This window comes from Pongo abelii, chromosome 13, assembly GCF_028885655.2.
Source record: "Pongo abelii isolate AG06213 chromosome 13, NHGRI_mPonAbe1-v2.0_pri, whole genome shotgun sequence".
Taxonomy (NCBI): Eukaryota; Metazoa; Chordata; class Mammalia; order Primates; family Hominidae; genus Pongo; species Pongo abelii.
Window position 1 is genome coordinate 104452883 of NC_071998.2, and position 19275 is coordinate 104472157.

Consider the following 19275-nt stretch of genomic DNA (forward strand, 5'->3'; position numbering starts at 1 on the left):
GAGAGGTTGACAATGGCTTTGGTCAGCTCTATTCTGTGGACTCTGAATGTGTGATATATAGCCAAACAACTGGTTTGTTGTGTTTCATTTTGAGACAGGGTCTCGCTTTGTCACCCAGACTGGAGTGCAGTAGTGCAAACACAGCTCACCACAGCCTTGACTTCCTGTGCTCAAATGATTCTCCTGCCTCATCCCCTCATCCTCCTGTGTAACTGGGATCACAGGAGGATGCCACCATGCCTGGCTAATTTTTTTGATTTTTTTGTAGAGACACGATTTCGCTTTGTTGCCCAAGCTGGTCTCAAACTTCTGGGCTCGTGATCCTTCTGCCTTGGCCTCCCAAAATGCTGGGATTACAGGCGTGAGCCACTGCGCCTGACCTAAACATACTGTTTTTAATCTGATTTCAATTATAACCAAATAGTTGCATTTCCTATGTAGTTGTTCAGCTTCCGAATTCTCAGGACTACCCTCTGTTGCTCACTTCACTATTCAAGTATTAATGAATTCTATTTCATAGATTGCGATGAAGAGAAAATTTTTTCTTCTTTGTAGTACGTGTAAAATAATGAACACTGGTGAATTAGCATGCAATTGGATATAATGTGCTAACAAAGATTTTTTGTTTCTCAGGTTTAAATTTTACTATTAGTTCCCTTCGACTTGTTTTTATTTGTTTTTTGGTTGTTCCAAGAGGTAGCAGTTGGGTGAAAACATTTCATCTAAGCCTTTGACAGAACAAATACCTTGTGGGCTATTTCTTCACAGGAATTAAAACATCATTGTAAGAAAGTGGTTAAGAAGCACAAAGCCAGGCGTGGCATTTGTGGAAATGGCAAGATAAACATAGCCACCGTTTCACAGAACACTTAGTCCCTACCTAGATGGTGTACCAGGCACATTCAGATACCTTGTTTAATCCCCACAATCTTTTGAGTTTATTATTCCCTTTTTACGGACAAAACAGGCTCCAAGAAGCACTTGCTGAAGTTTACCCAGCTAGCAAGTGATGGAGCCTGAATTTGAACTGTCATCTGACCATTGGTGACCTTATGAAGGTTTCACAGGTTCCCCACACTGGCCAGACAAAAGGACCGGTACAGCCAGCGTGGCCTGTTTCCTGTACGAAGTCTGAGCTTTTTAAGGACTCTGCACTTTGTATAATGCCCCCCACCTTTTTTTTTTTTTTTTTTTAAGAGATGGGATCTCGGCTGGGCACAGTGGCTCACGCCTGTAATCCCAGCACTTTGGTCAGGAGTTTGAGACCAGCCTGGCCAACATGGTGAAAACCCGTCTCTACTAAAAATACCAAAAATTAGGTGTAGTGGCAGGCACGTGTAATCCCAGCTACTCAGGTGGCTGAGACAGGAGAAGCGCTTGAACCCGGGAGGCGGAGGTTGCACTTAGCCGGGCTTGTGCCATTGCACTCCAGCCTGGGCGATAAGAGCGAAACTCCATCTCAAAAAAAAAAGATGAGATGAACTCCTAGGTTCAAACGATCGTCCTGCTTCAGCCTTCTGAGTAGCTGAGATACAGGCATGGGCCACTGTGCCCAGCTTGTATACTGCCCTTTTGACAAGTCACTTCCATCTCTGAGCACATGCGCATGTTAAAGTAACTCCCCCACATCCTGAACGGATGAGGAGCCTATTGTTATCAACAAGATAGCTATTTGCATTTGTGGTTAGATGATCTTTCATCCTGTGGAACTGTGGCAACATAAGCATTGCAGCAGGTGTTAGTATCCCAGACCTCTGAGCCCTAAATGTCAGCAGCACAATTCACCCCCTCCACTGACTACAAAAGATGCTCCCATCCATTTCCAGATACATTCGAAGAGGATGGGACTGCCCCAAGGCTAGAGCTACCGAATATGAAAACAGGAGACACCATAATGTTGAGGCAGCCCTCCATCTCCATCAGCGGGTTCAAGGATTCAACCAACCATAGGTCGAAAATACACTACTGACCATATACAGACTTTTTTTTTCTTGTTATTATCCCCTACACAATACAGTATAGCAACTTCACATAGCATTTATATTGTATTAGGTATTGTAAGTAATCAACAGATGAATTAAAGTATACAGGAGGATGTGTGTAGGTTATATGCAAACACTACATCATTTTGAATCAGGGACTTGAGCATCCTTGGATTCAGGTGTCTTCAGGAGGTCCTGACCATTTCCCCCTGAATATCAAGGGATGACTGTATATCCTCATCTATCAGAAAAACCCTCAAACTTACATCTTGTCTTATTTGGGTGGTGTATCAACCACTCCAAGGATCTAAGTTCTTTTTTGACTGAAAAGACTACCACCTACTAGCTGGGTGGCCTTGAACAAGGTGGAACCTCAGTTCCATCTGTAAACTGGGGATTAAGCTTGCTGAGGTTAGTAGGCCCTAGTGCAGAGGCCAGTGTTCCTTCCTGGGCTTTCCTCAGTTCCTCCTGTCCTGAGCTGCCCTCACCTGTCTGCTTAGCTCAGAGGACATGGTGAGATTATTGCCTAACTTACCTGCCACAAGTTTAAGGAGCAACGCTGCGTAAAGAAATGAAGTCAATGGGGAATGGTGGAGTCCCAGCTTTAGTGTAATTATCTTTGATGGCACAAATGGAGAGATAGTTGGCTAGTCCCCTACAGGAATATGTAGGCAGTTTTGCAACTTTGTAATGGAGACTTTTTCTTCATATTGGAGCTTAAACCGTTTGGTTTTTCTAAATGTGAAAGATACGTATTGGATATTTTGGAGTATTTTGTACATTAAAACACCTGGGGGGAATCTAACATTTGGAGCAAATCAACCAACTCAAATTCTGGCCTCTGAACGCTATTCTACATATCAAAAAAAAACCCCAAAACCTCAAAATGTTATCCTTACATATTTGTGATGGTATCTTTTGTGTGTGATGGTATCCTTTTTTTTTTTTTTTTTTCCTGAGACAGAGTTTCACTCTGCTGCCCAGGCTGGAGTGCAGTGGCACAGTCTTGGCTCACTGCAACCTCTGTTCCCTGGGTTCAAGCAATTCTTCTGCCTCAGCCTCCTCAGTAGCTGGGATTACAGGCACGCGTCACCACACCCAGCTAATCTTTGCTGGGGGTTACAGGCGTGAGCCACCGCACCCAGGCTGTGATGGTATCTTAACCACTTTAAAATTGTTTCAGAGCCTTGAGCCACCAGGCAAGGTTAAAACTGGGGAAACAGAAATCAGGGTTTTAGACACTGCAAGGTTGCAACTTATCAAGCAACAGCCTGAGCCCCCAAATTCTGTCTGATTGGTTCCTGGATTCTATCATGTAAAGTGAAAGCTAGGGTTCCCCCGCTGCCTCGTATGGCCTGGGATGGGAGCTAAACCGTTGCCTGTGCCCAGCGTTTCCATCTTCTTGAAGCCGGAATTATGGAGCTTGAGGGAGGGGAATCAGAACTCTACCCCGTGTCCATTCTAATCAGGGCCTCTGTATCTGCCGGGAGGAAGAAAGACCTATTCCTCCAAATCCCAGACTTCCCCTAGTCCACTGATCCAACATCGTTCACCTTTAGATTTCACCTAACACTCCATGAAGTACACGCTGGCAAGAGGTGGTCTCATAAAAGCAGCAGCCGAATGAGCACACCCCTTCCTGCTAGTAAGGGCCGTCTGCCACCCCTGGATAATCCTACTCTTCCCTTCCCTCAGTTCTGGCACTCAGCACCAGCCCAGTAAATGATCGTGGAATGAATAAGTGAATGAATTAATGAATGCAGAACACTTTTACTGCAACCGGTGGCAAGACATCCAAAGAGAAACAAACACACATTTACCCACAAAATTGAAGCTCACCTCCCAATTTTTTTTTTTTTTTTTTTTTTTTTTAGCAACCCATAGTAAAAGAGCAACTCAAAAAATATGCACTGATTTTGAAGCAGCTCCAGTGAGAAATGCAACTTGCTATTTGGGCTAGTCAGGTTCCTGGATACCATTGTGCAGCCCTTTGGCACAACTTGCTGTGGAGCTCTGTGGTCAGAACTGCTTCTCTGCCCTTCCATGACACCACAGGCACACCCGGAGGTCGCTCCACATCTCCCAGTCCTTCAAGCTTTTCGTTTTTTTGTTTTTTTTTTTTTAATTGTTCCCAGAAGCAAACACATGTCCTAAACAATCCCTGGATTGTAAAATAAACAACACTACAAAGGAAGACAATACCAAATGAGGCTCCGTAGTCACCATATCCAGCAGCAACCGAAAAAGGTTTGGTTTCTTGTCTGGGAACAGCACTCACCCCACACCCCAAAGGAACTGCTTGGTCCAAAAGATGGAGAATATGAGCAACAGAGTGACACTGAGGATGACGGCCATCAGGTAGGCAAAGATGCGGAACTGAGGGTTGCGGAAACACTCCCTCAGAGAGTAGTGGCTGGGGATGCGGATGGGCGTAGGCACGGTGGCAGAGGCCGTGTCTAGGGGCGGCCCAGTCTGGCCCCCAGGCTGGGGGCCAAGGTCCAGTGTGTAGACTCGAGGCTGGCGCAGGAAGTAGCGGCTCTTGGGCTGGTCCTTGAGGCACAGCTGACGGCCTTCCAGGGTGACATGGTGGGGCTCCAGGCGGAGCAGGGTGAGCATGGCAGTGTCCGTGGGCAAGTCAGTCACAGGCTGCCCTGAGGCCAGCACGGTGGGCTGGCGACAGAGCGGGCACAGCAGGCAGCGCCGGGCTGGAGTCACCAGGCTGAGGTGCGCCAGGCATTCCACACAGAAGGAGTGGCAGCAATCCAGCATTTTGGGGGTATGGAACGTGTTGTTGAAGGGGTTCCAGCAGACGGGGCACTCGGCCTCAAGCTCCCAGCCCTGCTGCTCAGCCATCCTCAGCCACACAAGGGGAGGCCTCGCAGGAGAAGTCCTGGCAGAAGGGGGAAAGGAGCAAAGGAACAGTCATGAAGCCCCATCCCTGTGCTTGGCCTGGGGCAAAGTGTTCTGTGGATGTTGAAAGGTGTAATTACCACGTTTTACTTAGGTTCAAAAGCGTTTTGTTCTTTTTTTTTTTTTTTGGATTTCTTTATTATTATTATTATTATTATTATTATACTTTAAGTTCACCAGTTCCTAAGCCATCGAGTTGAGTCAAATGCTCCTGCAGCCTCCCCTCTGTCAAGGTGAAGGCCTGGGCCACCCCTACCAAGAGCCGCCAAGTGAGCCGGCATTGGAGCAGACGGCGCCCAGGGCTTTGGAGCTGGACGCAAATGCTCCCTATGGTCAGTGTCTGTGCCCTTGGCTGCCCTGAATCCGGGGAGCTGGGGGTAAGCCGCAGTCTGCGGGTTTTGCTACAGGACAAATGTTTCCTTCCCTGCTACCTCAAATCTCTGACTAGCGCAGAGATGGGTTTTGTGAATTCCCTGGTCTGTCCCTCCTATGGGGACAAATGCCAGCCCTCTTTCCCTCCTCCCCTTGAGCAAGAGGGCCAACCCTCCACATCCTACTCACCCAGTCCTTGGCCTGGCAAGGGGGCCCCTGGAAAGGCCTTTCTCCTTACCTGGAAGCCTTGCAGAAGCTCCCCTGCCCCAGTCCCCAGATCAGCCCTTCCAGAGCCTCTTCCCCATCCTCTGCCTACTCTAGCTCCTCCTCCCTCCCTTTGTCCTGGGAAACCTTCAGGGCACGCACCTGGGCTTCTGTGGGCTCCAGGGTGGTCAGGCAGACTACTCTGGAGGGCCTAAGGCTCCAGTCGCTCCCTCCCCTGAATCGGCGAAGCTTTGGGAGACTGCCTTCTTGCCACCAACCCAGGGGCCTGTCTCCATGGCAGCATGCACGCAGCACCTGGGGCTGCCAGGTGGCCCAGTCTGCAGCCTCTTGAGCACACCTGCTTGGAGCCGAGGCCAGAGAGCTTCCTAGGGGGTGGGGTGGGGAGGAAGGTGGGGGACCTGAGTTCCCCCCAGGGCATGGCAACTAATTGAACCTGGAAGCCAAGCACCTGTGAGACTGTGGGCAGTCCCTTCAAGATCTGGAGTCCCTGGTCTGGAAAGGTAGGGTGGCAATTTCCTCTTTCTAGATGTGAAGAGGGTAACTGAGTCTTCTGGGCTTCCTCTCTCTGGGGCCCTCATTTCTCTTCGAAAGTAGCTGGAACCTCCTCCTTGCGCAAAGTGGCTGCCTGCTCAGCACTTCAGTTGCTGTGAAAGTCACCTACTTTGAAGCTTAAAAGCTCCAACTATCAGATTCAGTCCAGTCACCCGCTGATCTTTTAATGTGCCTAAGTAACTGCAAGGAGCGTGTACAAACCTCGCTGCCTTCTGCTTTGTTCTTAGCACACAGCCAGTCAGCCTTCCGAGATCTTAGAGCTGGCCATCCCACCAACCTTAGGGAGTTAAAGTGGGGAGCTGGAGGGAGGCGCACTCCAGCCCGGCTTCTCCGTTTCAACCAGAAATACTTGGCTTTTCTCTGTTTCTCATATGGGTCATTTGAATAATTTGAAGAGTTGATCTGCTGGGGAAAAGAAAAAGTTTAAAAACCAATTCTCCCTCTGAACTACTCACTTTGCAGATGAGAGACAAGAAGTGACTCACCCAAAGTTACCCAGCTAGTTAATGGTGACATGGGACCCATGTCTTCAGACTCATGGTTTTCGTAAAGACAGAAGGCTGCATCCATGCCGTCCACCTACTCAGTGCGTGTTACTAGCTAGATAATAAGTGTTTGCATGTGATCAGGAATCCTTCACGGCCAGAAGACTCATGTTAGAAATCCAGGAACTGTGCAAGAGGGGATCTGGGGGAAGAGAGTCTCCCTAGAGCCCTTGATATGACATCATCTACCCCGACTGAGCCGATGTCTAAAGCAAAACCTGCTTATACTCTCTGACCTGTCGCTTCCTGGTTTTCTTCTAGACCTCTGGCACTGCTCCAGACAGGGAAGGAGGAAATGAAGATATGCGGAGGGAGATGGAGCCCTAAGTGAAACCAGGGTAGTTTAGCAGGGCTCTGCACCAGTGCTTTATTCTGCAGTCCATTCATCCAGTCAGTCATTATTGAGTGCTTACTCTAGCCCAGGTGCTGTGCAAGGTATCATGGTGAATAAAATAGACATTATCTTTGACCTCATGATATTTAGAGTGTAGTGAGGCAAAGAGACATTTAATGAGTAATGGGCAATAAATAAATACACAGTTTTAATGGTTGTTAATAAAGGGCAAAAAGGAAAATGGGCTTCGGGTGCTTGGTGGCTGCTCCCGATGAGACCACCGGAGAAGGTTTCTGCAAAGAGGTGACAGAAGAGCTGAGACCAAAGTATATAAGAATCCAGCCACGCACAGTGGAGGAAGAGCGTTGCAGGCCCAGGGAACAGCATGTGTGGCCCCGAGGTGAGAAAAGGTCTTCCAATTTGAGAAAGTGAAAGGAGCCCAGGGTGATCAAGGTGTGGTGGCTGGAGTAGGCAAGGTGGGGAGGGATAGGACGCGTGACCTGTGAGCTCAGGAGCTCATCTGGATTTTATTCCAGGGGTGAGCGGTAGGGTAAGGTACCTGATCCTATTTTCATTTTTAAAACACCATTCTAGCTGCAGAGCAGAGGACAGGCTGAGAGGGACAAGATCGGGAAGGGAACACCCATTCGGGCTGCAGCAGTGTGGCTCAGGCGTGCGATGGTGGTGCAGGTTAGGCAGTGGCAGAGAAGATAAAAGGGGATGAGATAAGTGATATCTTTGGGGACAGAATCAAAGCCACTTCCCAAGAAGCAGTGGAGTTCTAGGGATCCAGTTGTAGTTTCTGTCAAGGTTCATGATGCCAGATCCATGGCTATTTAGGGCTGTGATTCCAGTTGAATTGCTTGACCTCTCTGTGCCTCTATTTCTCCTTGTGAAAAGGAAGCCAAAACTAGTAAAGCTTTTAGTTAGAGCCCAGCACCCAGTAAAGACCACAAAGTGACGCACCACCTAACAATGGGAATATGTTCTGAGAAACGCATCGTTGTGTGAACAGCACAGAGAGTATAGATGGTAGAGCCTGCTACAGGCCTAGGCTATGCGGTCTAGCCTGTTGCTCCTAGGCTACAAACCCATACAGCTTATTATGTTCTGAATACTGTAGGCAATTGTAACACAATGATAATTATGTGTGTATTTCAACATAAACTTAGAAAAGGCAAGGTAAATATATGGTATTATAATCTTGTGTGGCCACCATCACATATGTAATCCACTGTTGACCAAAACATTGTTATGGATATATGAGGCCGTTGAAATTATTAATGCAAATGGATTTGAGAGAAAGGAAGGGTCAAGGTTGACTTCAAAGCCATGACAAAGTCCTCTGCATCAAGCTTTGAGAAGCCCCTAAATCCCAGAGTGTGTTAGAAGCAGACCTTTAATATTTATCAGAAGCCTTAAACTGTATGTAACCTTGACTCATCATTTCCCCCACTGGGAATCGATTCCACGGAAACCATCAAGGACTTCTGCAAAGATGTGAGTACAGAGATGCCCATGCAGGCGCTGGTTTAACAGTGACGTATGGAGAACTACGTCATCATCCAGTAATAGAACATTGATTAAGTAGATTCTGCTCCATCCATAGGAAGAGATATTATGCAGCCTTTAATATGATGTGGTAAAACTATTAATATGGATATATGCCTAGGATATAATGTCATTAAGCAAAAAAGAACCAGCAACAAAACCATATTACCATATAATCCAATTTTCAAAAGTGTGTGCGCAATGGAAAAAATGTCTGGAAAGATAAACAACCAGATATTAGCAGTGGTTATCTCTGGGGGAAAGATTATAAGTTTTTTTTTTTTAATTCTCTTACCTGAAAATTCTAACTTTACTCCAGTAAGTTTGTATTACTACACATCAAGGTCTCCTGTTTCCCCCCAAATCAGACCTACATTCTCTGAAGTTCTATGGCCAGAGCTGTAAAAGGCTGTCCAAGAGGAGGAAGGATCATTATTGCCTGGATCTTTATCTGTGCTGCTCTCCCAGGGATCCACTGCTGTTTCAAGATCAGCTGGGGAGAGACTCTGGCCATGTATCACCTCCACCCCAAGCCAGGACATCTCAGCTACAGTAAATCCTAAACACCGCCCCAAAGTCATCTCCTTGGTCTATGAACAAGTCATCGCCAAATATCAATTGTCTCCAGCATCAGTCCATCGTTTTCAACCAAGAACTGGCATTTCCACAGCACTTCACAGTTTACAGAGGGCCCTGGCCCTTGCTAAGATCTAAGTGTGGTGATCCATCTAGATAGGTTACTTGCCTTTTAGGATTTTTTGTTGTTGTTTGCAGAAAGCCATTTGATACTCTAAAACCACCCTGTGAGAGAGGCTGAATGGGGAGTAGAAAGGTGCCGGCTTTGGAACCAGATTTGGAAGCATTTGTCATGGACAAATGGCTTAACCTCTCTGAACTTCATTTTCCTCTGTAAAAAAGGCTAATCATCCCACTCCTACAGGGTTGCTCTGGGGAAGGAATAGTCTATAAGGTGCCCAGTAGAATACAGAAGGCGCTCAATACAGAGTTAGCATGATTATTTTTAGACCCATTTTCTAGATGGGGAAGCCAAGGCTCAGAAGGGTGAGGCGACTTGCCTAAGTCTTCCCAGCTAAAGAGTGGCTGAGTTTGAAAGATGAACCCAGTAGCCTGCCCTCCCAGGCCAGAGTTCACCTGCCGCGCGCTGCACGGCTGCTGCCTCTCTGGACTCTGGGGCCCAGTGACCCGTCCCTCCGCGACCCTCTCTGTCTCCTTACCTGCTCCCTCGGAGCCGCCTCCTCCGCCTCCCTTCCGTGCAGCCTTGCACGCATGTGCTTTGTTTTCTGACTTCCCAGGCCCGATTTCCAGGCAGCGTGGGTGGGTCTTATTTGCATAGGTCTTAGCAGCGCTTGGCCAGCTCTTGCTGTTCCAGGTTTTCTTCTTCCTTCTGGTGACTTTAGACTTCCTGTACACTCGGGAAGCTTTGGTTGTTTTGTCTTTCTCCTGTGAGTCACTCTGGGTTTTTCTCTCAGGGGGTCAAGTGCACTCATCCTTGCAGTCCTCTGTTCTGGGTCCGGTTGATCTCCTACCATCCCCTCGGATTCCACTGTCCTCTGCGCGCTGACCCGCCTCGACTCCTGGCTTCTGCCGAGATGGATCCTTCCCTATGCTGAGCCCCTGCAACCAAAATACAAACAGCTCTTGCAAAATACTAACAAAAGCGGCCACTAATACAGCAGAAAAATAGTCGGGAGACGGTTGAGCATCTGCCTGAAGAGCCAGGGTTCTCAAGCAAGGCACACTTCTAGGTCAGAGTTCAGTCCTCACTGAGAATCCAAACTCCGTTTAACTAGCGATGGAGACTTGAGCAAATTAGTTAACTTCTGCCAGCCTCAGTTTCCTCACCTGAAAATGGCCATAATAACCTACCTACTTGATCTATAGATTAAACGAGGTAATACGTGTCGAGATCGCATAATAGCACAGTGCCTGGCACACAGTAACTCGGTAAATGTTAACCAGAACTATTATTGTTATACGACCGGTCTGTTCACGTGGCCCATCTTTTGTTCCCGCTCAAATTCTTTTTGTACCTATGGTCCTCTTTTCTTTCTTTTTTTATTCAGATGTAGTCTTGCTCTGTCGCCCAGGCTAGAGTGCAGTGGGGCGATATTGGCTCACTGTAACCCCCACCTCTCTGGTTCCAGCAATTCTCCTGCCTCAGCCTCCCGAGTAGCTGGGACTACGGGTGCGCGCTACCATGCCCGGCTAATTTTTACATTCTTAGTAGAGACAGGATTTCGCCTTTTTGGGCAGGCTGGTCTCAAACTCCTGACCTCAGGTGATCCACCCGCCTTGACCTCCCAAAGTGCTGAGATTACAGGCATGAGCCACCGTGCCTGGCCCCTTATTTCTTTACTGACATTTTCAGCCATACTTGAGAAATAAACAAGTAAATAAATGTATCTGCTTGGTGATGTAATCAAATGCCCTAGTCCCCTCATTTTGTGTTTTTTTACATTAATTTTTATGTATTGATTTATTTTGAGACAGTCTCACTCCATCATCCAGGCTGGGGTGCAGTGGCACGATCACAGCTCACTGCAGCCTCAACCTCCTGGGGTCAAGCAGTCTTCCCACCTCCGCCTCCTGAGTACCTAGGACTACAGGTGCATGCCGCCGTGGCTGGCTAATTTTTGTATTTCTTGTAGAGATGGGGTTTCTCCATGTTGCTTAGGCTGGTCTCAAACTCCTGGGCTCCAGCAATCCACCTGCCAAAAGTGCTAGGATTACACTTGAGCCACCGCGCCCACATTTGATTTTTAAATAGATAATATATTTACATGGTTGAGCATGTGAATGGTTTGATTTCACAGTGAAAACTTTCTCTTCGCAGCCACCTAGTTTGTTGTGTATCACCTAGTTTGTTGTGTATCTTTCCAAAGATGTTTTATGCATAGACAAACAGCATGTCCATGGCAAAACATCTATGTATTCCTTTACCTCCTTTTTACACAAATGTGCATATTATATACACTGTTCTGCATTTTTCTTTTTTCATTTGATGATGTATTTGAGATATCATTCTGTATTAGTACATAAAGACCTTCTTCGGTTTTTGGCCCAGCGCGGTGACTCACACCTGTAATCCCAGCACTTTGGGAGGCCAAGGCGGGTAGATCACTTGAGGTCAGGAGTTCAAGACCAGCCTGGCCAACATGGTGAAACCCCGTCTCTACTAAAAATGTAAAGATTAGCTGGCATCATGGTGCACACCTGTAGTCCCAGCTACTCAGGAGGCTGAGGCAGGAGAATCGCTTGAACCTGGGAGGCGGAGGTTGCAGTGAGCTGAGATCGTACCACTGCACTCCAGCCTGGGCGACAGAGCAAGACTCTGTCTCAAAAAAAAAAAAAGAAGACCTTCTTCGGTTTTTTAATGGTTGTATCAGATTTCATTGAATGGCTGTACCATAAATCACTTCACCAATCCCCTATTGATCTAATCCCCTCATTATAAATATATAAATATTTAATGAAAGAATAATGCAAAAATGCTGATTTTAAGTTAGCGTAGAATTGTGTGAAAATAAAACTGTGGACTTTGGGAAGTTTTAGATCTCTAAAGAAAATATCTAAGTAATTCTCCTCTTTCTGAGCTGGAGACAAGAGGTATACGATCGCTGATGGCCTCAAAGTTCCTCTCAGCTCTGGAATTCCCTGCTTTTCGGTGTCACTACTGGTTAACTGAGGTTACTGGGGATTCGAGACACTGATTTAGTCCAAAGAATCTGATTTGTATTTGAGAGTTTGGTAGTCATGCTTTCTGGCTTGGCAACATAAGAAAACATAAAGAAGTTCATCTACTTTGACCTAATCATGTAATTCCCCAGAAGTATCAAAAAGATATATTTTGGTTGAGTGAGGATATTCATTTGCAGTTTTATTTTAATCACAAATGATTGAAAACACTCCAAAACCCCATCAATTAAGTGAAAAACTACATAATCATTTAAAATGATGATATAGAAAGATTTTCATTGACTTGTAAAAATGGTCACAGTATACTGTAAATGGAGGGGGAAAGCAGCTTAAAAATGGTGCATGTTGGCCGGGTGCAGCGGCTTATGCCTGTAATCCCAGCACTTTGGGAGGCCGAGGCAGGCGGATCACAAGGTCAGGAATTTGAGACCAGCCTGGCCAATGTGTTGAAACCCCATCTCTACTAAAAAATACAAAAAAAAAATTAGCTGGGCATGGTGGCAGGTGCCTGTAATCCCAGCTACTTGGGAGGCTAAGGAGGCAGGAGAATCGCTTGAACCTGGGAGGCAGAGGTTGCGGTGAGCCGAGATTGCACCACTGCATTCCAGCCCGGGCAACAGAGAGAGACTCCGTCTCAAAAAACAAACAAACAAACAAACCAAAAACAAAACAAAACAACAAAAAAAATGGTGCATGTTGGCTGGGCACATGCCTATAATCTCAGCACTTTGGGAGGCGAGGTTGGAGGATTGCTTGAGCCCAGGAGTTCAAGACTAGCGACCCCATTGCTACAAAAAATAAAAAAATTAAAAATTAGCTGGGCGTGGTGGCACATGCCTATTGTCTCAGATACTCAGGAGGCTGAAGTGGGAGGACCACTTGAGCCCAGAAAGTCAAGGCTGCATTGAGCCCAGATTGCACCACTGCACTCTAGCCTGGGCAACAGAGCAAAGACCCTGTGAAAGATAGAAAAGAAAAAAAGAAAGAAAAGAAAAGAAGAAAAGAGAGGGAGAAGGAAGGAAGGAAAGAAGGAAGGAAGGAAGGGAGGGAGGAAGAAAGGAAGGGAGGGAAGGAGGAAGGAAGGAAGGGAGGGAGGCAGGGGAAGGAAAAGAAAAGGAAAGAAAGAGAGAATGTAGCATAAGCCAGATTTTGTAAAGCATAATTTATGTATAAAGACTGCAAGGCCATGAGGCAAAATGTCACAATTTTATCCCTGGGTGATGGCCGCTCATGTTTTCACTCTTTTTGCTTATATTTTCTAAGTTCTCAAACATGTATTACTTTTGTAGTAAGAAAGTTCACTTAGAAAGTAAGTTAAGTCTGAGTTTTCTGCAACCAGGGTATCCAGAACTTAAAAAGATAAGCAGGTAGGGCAGGTAAGAAGTCAGTCATGACATTGTAAGCATTGAAATAAAAATAAAATAAGTCATAGCCAGGCGTGGCCTGTAATCCCAGCACTTTGGGAGGCCGAGGCAGGCAGATCACTTGAGGTCAGGAGTTCGAGACCAGCCTGGCCAACATGGTGAAACCCCATCTCTACTAAAAATACAGAAATTAGCCAGGCATGGTGGTGGGTGCCTGTAATCCCAACTACTCTGTAGGCTGAGGCAGGATAATCACTTGAACCCAGGAGGCGGAGGTTGCAGTGGGCTGAGATCACGCCATTGCACTCCAGCCTGGGCGACAAGAGCGAAACTCTGTCTCAAAAAAATAAAATAAAATTTAAAAAGTCATGGCTGTGCAGAAGCTCTTTAGTTTAATTAGATCCCATTTGTCAATTTTGGCTTTTGTTGCCATTGCTTTTGGTGTTTTAGACATGAAGTCCTTGCCCATGCCTATGTCCTGAATGGTAATGCCTAGGTTTTCTTCTAGGGTTTTTATGGTTTTAGGTCTAATGTTTAAGTCTTTAATCCATCTTGAATTGATTTTTGTATAAGGTGTAAGGAAGGGATCCAGTTTCAACTTTCTACATATGGCTAGCCAGTTTTCCCAGCACCATTTATTAAATAGGGAATCCTTTCCCCATTGCTTGTTTTTCTCAGGTTTGTCAAAGATCAGATAGTTGTAGATATGCAGCGTTATTTCTGAGGGCTCTGTTCTGTTCCATTGATCTATATCTCTGTTTTGGTACCAGTACCATGCTGTTTTGGTTACTGTAGCCTTGTAGTATAGTTTGAAGTCAGGTAGCGTGATGCCTCCAGCTTTGTTCTTTTGGCTTAGGATTGACTTGGCGATGCGGGCTCTTTTTTGGTTCCATATGAACTTTAAAGTAGTTTTTTCCAATTCTGTGAAGAAAGTCATTGGTAGCTTGATGGGGATGGCATTGAATCTGTAAATTACCTTGGGCAGTATGGCCATTTTCACGATATTGATTCTTCCTACCCATGAGCATGGAATGTTCTTCCATTTCTTTGTATCCTCTTTTATTTCCTTGAGCAGTGGTTTGTAGTTCTCTTTGAAGAGGTCCTTCACGTCCCTTGTAAGTTGGATTCCTAGGTATTTTATTCTCTTTGAAGCAATTGTGAATGGGAGTTCACTCATGATTTGGCTCTCTGTTTGTCTGTTGTTAGTGTATAAGAATGCTTGTGATTTTTGTACATTGATTTTGTATCCTGAGACTTTGCTGAAGTTGCTTATCAGCTTAAGGAGATTTTGGGCTGAGACGATGGGGTTTTCTAGATATACAATCATGTCATCTGCAAACAGGGACAATTTGACTTCCTCTTTTTCTAATTGAATGCCCATTATTTCCTTCTCCTGCTTAATTGCCCTGGCCAGAACTTCCAACACTATATTGAATAGGAGTGGTGAGAGAGGGCATCCCTGTCTTGTGCCAGTTTTGAAAGGGAATGCTTCCAGTTTTTGCCCATTCAGTATGATATTGGCTGTGGGTCTGTCATAGATAGCTCTTATTATTTTGAGATACGTCTCATCAATACCTAATTTATTGAGAGTTTTTAGCATGAAGGGTTGTTGAATTTTGTCAAAGGCCTTTTCTGCATCTAAAGAGCTTCTGCACAGCAAAAGAAACTACCATCAGAGTGAACAGGCAACCTACAAAATGGGAGAAAATTTTCGCAACCTACTCATCTGACAAAGGGCTAATATCCAGAATCTACAATGAACTCAAACAAATTTACAAGAAAAAAACAAACAACCCCATCAAAAAGTGGGCGAAGGACATGAACAGACACTTCTCAAAAGAAGACATTTATGCAGCCAAAAAACACATGAAAAAATGCTCACCATCACTGGCCATCAGAGAAATGCAAATCAAAACCACAGTGAGATACCATCTCACACCAGTTAGAATGGCAATCATTAAAAAGTCAGGAAACAACAGGTGCTGGAGAGGATGTGGAGAAATAGGAACACTTTTACACTGTTGGTGGGACTGTAAACTAGTTCAACCATTGTGGAAGTCAGTGTGGTGATTCCTCAGGGATCTAGAACTAGAAATACCGTTTGACCCAGCCATCCCATTACTAGGTATATACCCAAAGGACTATAAATCATGCTGCTATAAAGACACATGCACACGTATGTTTATTGCGGCATTATTCACAATAGCAAAGACTTGGAACCAACCCAAATGTCCAACAGTGATAGACTGGATTAAGAAAATGTAGCACATATACACCATGGAATACTATGCAGCCATAAAAAATGATGAGTTCATGTTCTTTGTAGGGACATGGATGAAATTGGAAATCATCATTCTCAGTAAACTATCGCAAGAACAAAAAACCAAACACCGCATATTCTCACTCATAGGTGGGAATTGAAAAATGAGAACACATGGACACAGGAAGGGGAACATCACACTCTGGGGACTGTTGTGGGGTGGGGGGAGGGGGGAGGGATAGCACTGGGAGATACACCTAATGCTAGATGACGAGTTAGTGGATGCAGCGCACCAGCATGGCACATGTATACATATGTAACTAACCTGCAAATTGCGCACATGTACCCTAAAACCTAAAGTACAATTAAAAAAAAAAAAAAAAGTCATGGCCTTTTTCCAGGTCACTAATTGTCTAGTGAGTCAATGCATTATCATAATGTCTGTGGGTGGTCAGGCTAAGGAGTGTTTTGCCAACAGTGAAAAATTTTTCCAGGGAGATACCCGGGAGAGATAGTGAGGTATCTCAGGAACTTGAGAGTTAAACTAATTTATAAAGTTCATGCTTGTGGGGGCAAGATCAGCCATCTGGAAAAGCACCTCACCTAAGCAGTAACTTAGACCCGGGTGAGTGAAGAGTCATGAGACTTGGTGGAGCCCAGCCAAGGTCTGGAGCAGAGGCGTAGGGTGGTTTTAACTCATTTGGGAAGGAAGAGGTGGCAGAGGGCAGAAGGTTGGAGAAAAGGTGATGAGTGCAGCAGGTTTAGAATCCGGCATGGTCAGTGTTTAGCAGGCCCCAGTCAAGGGCAGAGGGCAACTCTCCCTAGGGGGCCACCATGACATCATCACTCAGAGCCTTTCCTGAGGCTTGTCTAGCATTTAGGACAGTTCCAGCAGCATACGCATCACTTAGAGATTGTTAGAAACGCAAAATCTGGCCGGGCATGGTGGCTAACGCCTGTAATCCTGGCTCTTTGGGAAGCCGAGGCAGGCAGATCCCTTGGGGTCAGGAGTTCCAGACCAGCCTGGGCAACATGGCGAAACCCCGTCTGCACTAAAAATACAAAAATTAGCTGGGTGTGGTAATGGACACCTGTAATCCCAGCTACTCGGGAGGCTGAAGCAGGAGACTAGCTTGAACCTGGGAGGTGGAGATTGCAGTGAGCCAAAATTGTGCCATTGCACTCCAGCCTGGGCAACAGAGCAAGACTACGTCTCAAGAAAAAAAAAAAAGAAAGAAAGAAGAAATGCAAAATCTCAGACCCACTCCAGACCTACGGAGGCAGAATTTGGATTTTTACAAGATCCCTGGGAGATTCAGAGACACATTACAAATGAAGAGTACTGATTTAGGAGACATACCTCCAATATATACTCCTTGATGCCTTCTGATTATATTCAGCTTCAGATTCATAAAGGCTCCCAAGGACCTGACACCCTAGGCAGAGCAACGTGAATCCCAGCCTGGGGATGGGCACCCCCGGCCTCTGCTGTGTGCAGCATCTGAATTTGCTTTCCAAGTCACAACCCCTTATTCAAAACCTTTGGTTCCAAGTGTATTTCAGAATTCAGAATTTTTCATATTTTAGGAAGGTAAGATGATGCATTTGCCAACTCTCCCAATTCTCCCAGTGGGATCTGGGGCAGTACCCTATATTCAAACACTAATATCCTGCAGCTTATTATGAATATTGACACCAAAAAGAATAAACATCACAAGATCAGGGAAGTTTTGGCACCAAATTTAATGAAAAACCTTAGTTTTCAGGCTGGGCGCGGTGGCTCACACCTGTAATCCCAGCACTTTGGGAGGCTGAGGCAGGTGGATAACAGGGTCGGGAGTGCGAGACCAGCCTGGCCAACATGATGAAACCCTGTCTCTACTAAAAATACAAAAATTAGCCAGGCGTGGTGGCACGTGCCTGTAATCCCAGCTACTCAGGGGGCTGAGGCAGGAGAGTTGCTTGAATCTGGGAGGTGGAGGTTGCAGTGAGCCGAGATTGTGCTACTGCACTCCAGCCTAGGCAACAGGGTGAGTCTCTGTTGCAAAAAAAAAAAAGACAGCAAATAAACTCACCTAAAACTTTAGACACAGAGATAATTGCCCACACATTTGGATTAAAGCTTTTCTCTCTCTTTATATTTTAAATATATATTTTATATATTTTAAAATAATAGATATAATTATTTTATATAATTTCATATAAAATGTCACACTGTATGTAGTTTTCTAGCCTCTGTTTTTCACTTTTCATCTTTTTATATAATCAAAGAGTCTTCTACAGCCTTTTCTTCAAAATCAAGGTAGTTTTATTGTATTTTGGTTGTAAAAGTGATAATAGGAAAAAACAAACATATATTTGCTTATATGTGCATAAAGTCTCTAAAAGGATACACTAGTTGCTGGTCATACCGTTTACCTCTGGAGGGAGCCAGATGGAAGGCAGACAGGGACGAGAGAAGGAATTTTAATTGTATAATCTTTTAGACTCTTGATTATTACTTTGTGAATGTATTCTCTATTTCAAAAATAAAATTAAAAAAAAACTGATACATCCTCACTGCAAAAGAAATCAAGCAATATAGAAAGGAACAAAGAAGAAAAAATTCATCTTTAAACTCAATACCCAGATACAACACTTAATATTTTTGCCATATTTCTTCCAAGTCTTTATCTATGAATGTACAGACATGTGTATGGAGATATTTTTACCAAAACAGGATGATGCTGTACGATGGTTTTTGTTACCTGTGTTTTTCATGTAGGGTGAATCACAGACAGCTTCCATGCGGCCTCATTTTAAACATCTGCATTGTTATTGCATGCAGTTAGCCAGTTACCAAAAAATTAATCCAGGTGAACTGAGTCCAGCATGTGAACACGCAGTGCCAGGTAACACCAACCCCCTGATCCAAAGCTGAGATTTTCTTTTCTTTTCTTTTCTTTCTTTCTTTCTTTTTTTTTTTTTTTTTGAGACAGAGTCTTGCTCTGTGGCCCAGGCTGGAGTGCAGTGGTGCAATCTCGGCTCACTGCAACCTCAGCCTGCCAGGTTCAAGCAATTCTCCTGCCTCAGCCTCCTGAGTAGCTGGGATTACAGGCATGCACCACCATGCCTGGCTAATTTTTGTATTTTTAGTAGAGACGGGGCCTCACCATGTTGGCCAGGCTGGTCTCAAATTCCTGACCTCAAGTGATCCTCCCACCTTGGCCTCCCAAAGTGCTGGGATTACAGGCGTGAGCCACTGTGCCCGGCCCAAAGCTGGGATTTTCAGTTTGCTGTCTGTAGGATCTCAAATAGGCAGGATGTTATGTTCCAGAACCTGGAGAGATAACATCTGGAAATGGGCTAGATGTTCCTTCTGTCCATGGTGTTTAAACCCATGTCGCTTATTCCATAGGTGCAAACACCTCTACCTGCCCCCTTCCCCTCAGCCTTTATGCCCACTACCACCAGGATGACGCCA

General features: G+C 45.3%; 1 protein-coding gene across 3 annotated transcripts; it reads right to left on the reverse strand.

Annotated features, from left to right (window-relative positions):
- Positions 1–3772: 3772 nt before the first annotated feature.
- Positions 3773–10122, reverse strand: RNF183 (ring finger protein 183). Of its 3 annotated transcripts, XM_024252514.3 has the most exons (3): positions 9707–10122; positions 6243–6446; positions 3773–4872 (listed from the first exon to the last, which is right to left on the reverse strand). In XM_024252514.3, exon 3 carries the CDS (start codon positions 4833–4835, stop codon positions 4257–4259), a length of 579 nt encoding a protein of 192 aa, XP_024108282.3. In that variant the 5' UTR covers positions 4836–4872; positions 6243–6446; positions 9707–10122; the 3' UTR covers positions 3773–4256. The 3 variants fall into 3 exon arrangements, with proteins under 3 accessions (XP_024108282.3, XP_024108283.3, XP_003777476.4); XM_024252515.3 differs by lacking the exon at positions 3773–4872 and having other exon boundaries at positions 5141–6443; XM_003777428.4 differs by lacking the exon at positions 3773–4872 and having other exon boundaries at positions 5141–6446.
- Between the last annotated feature and the right edge of the window lie 9153 nt (positions 10123–19275).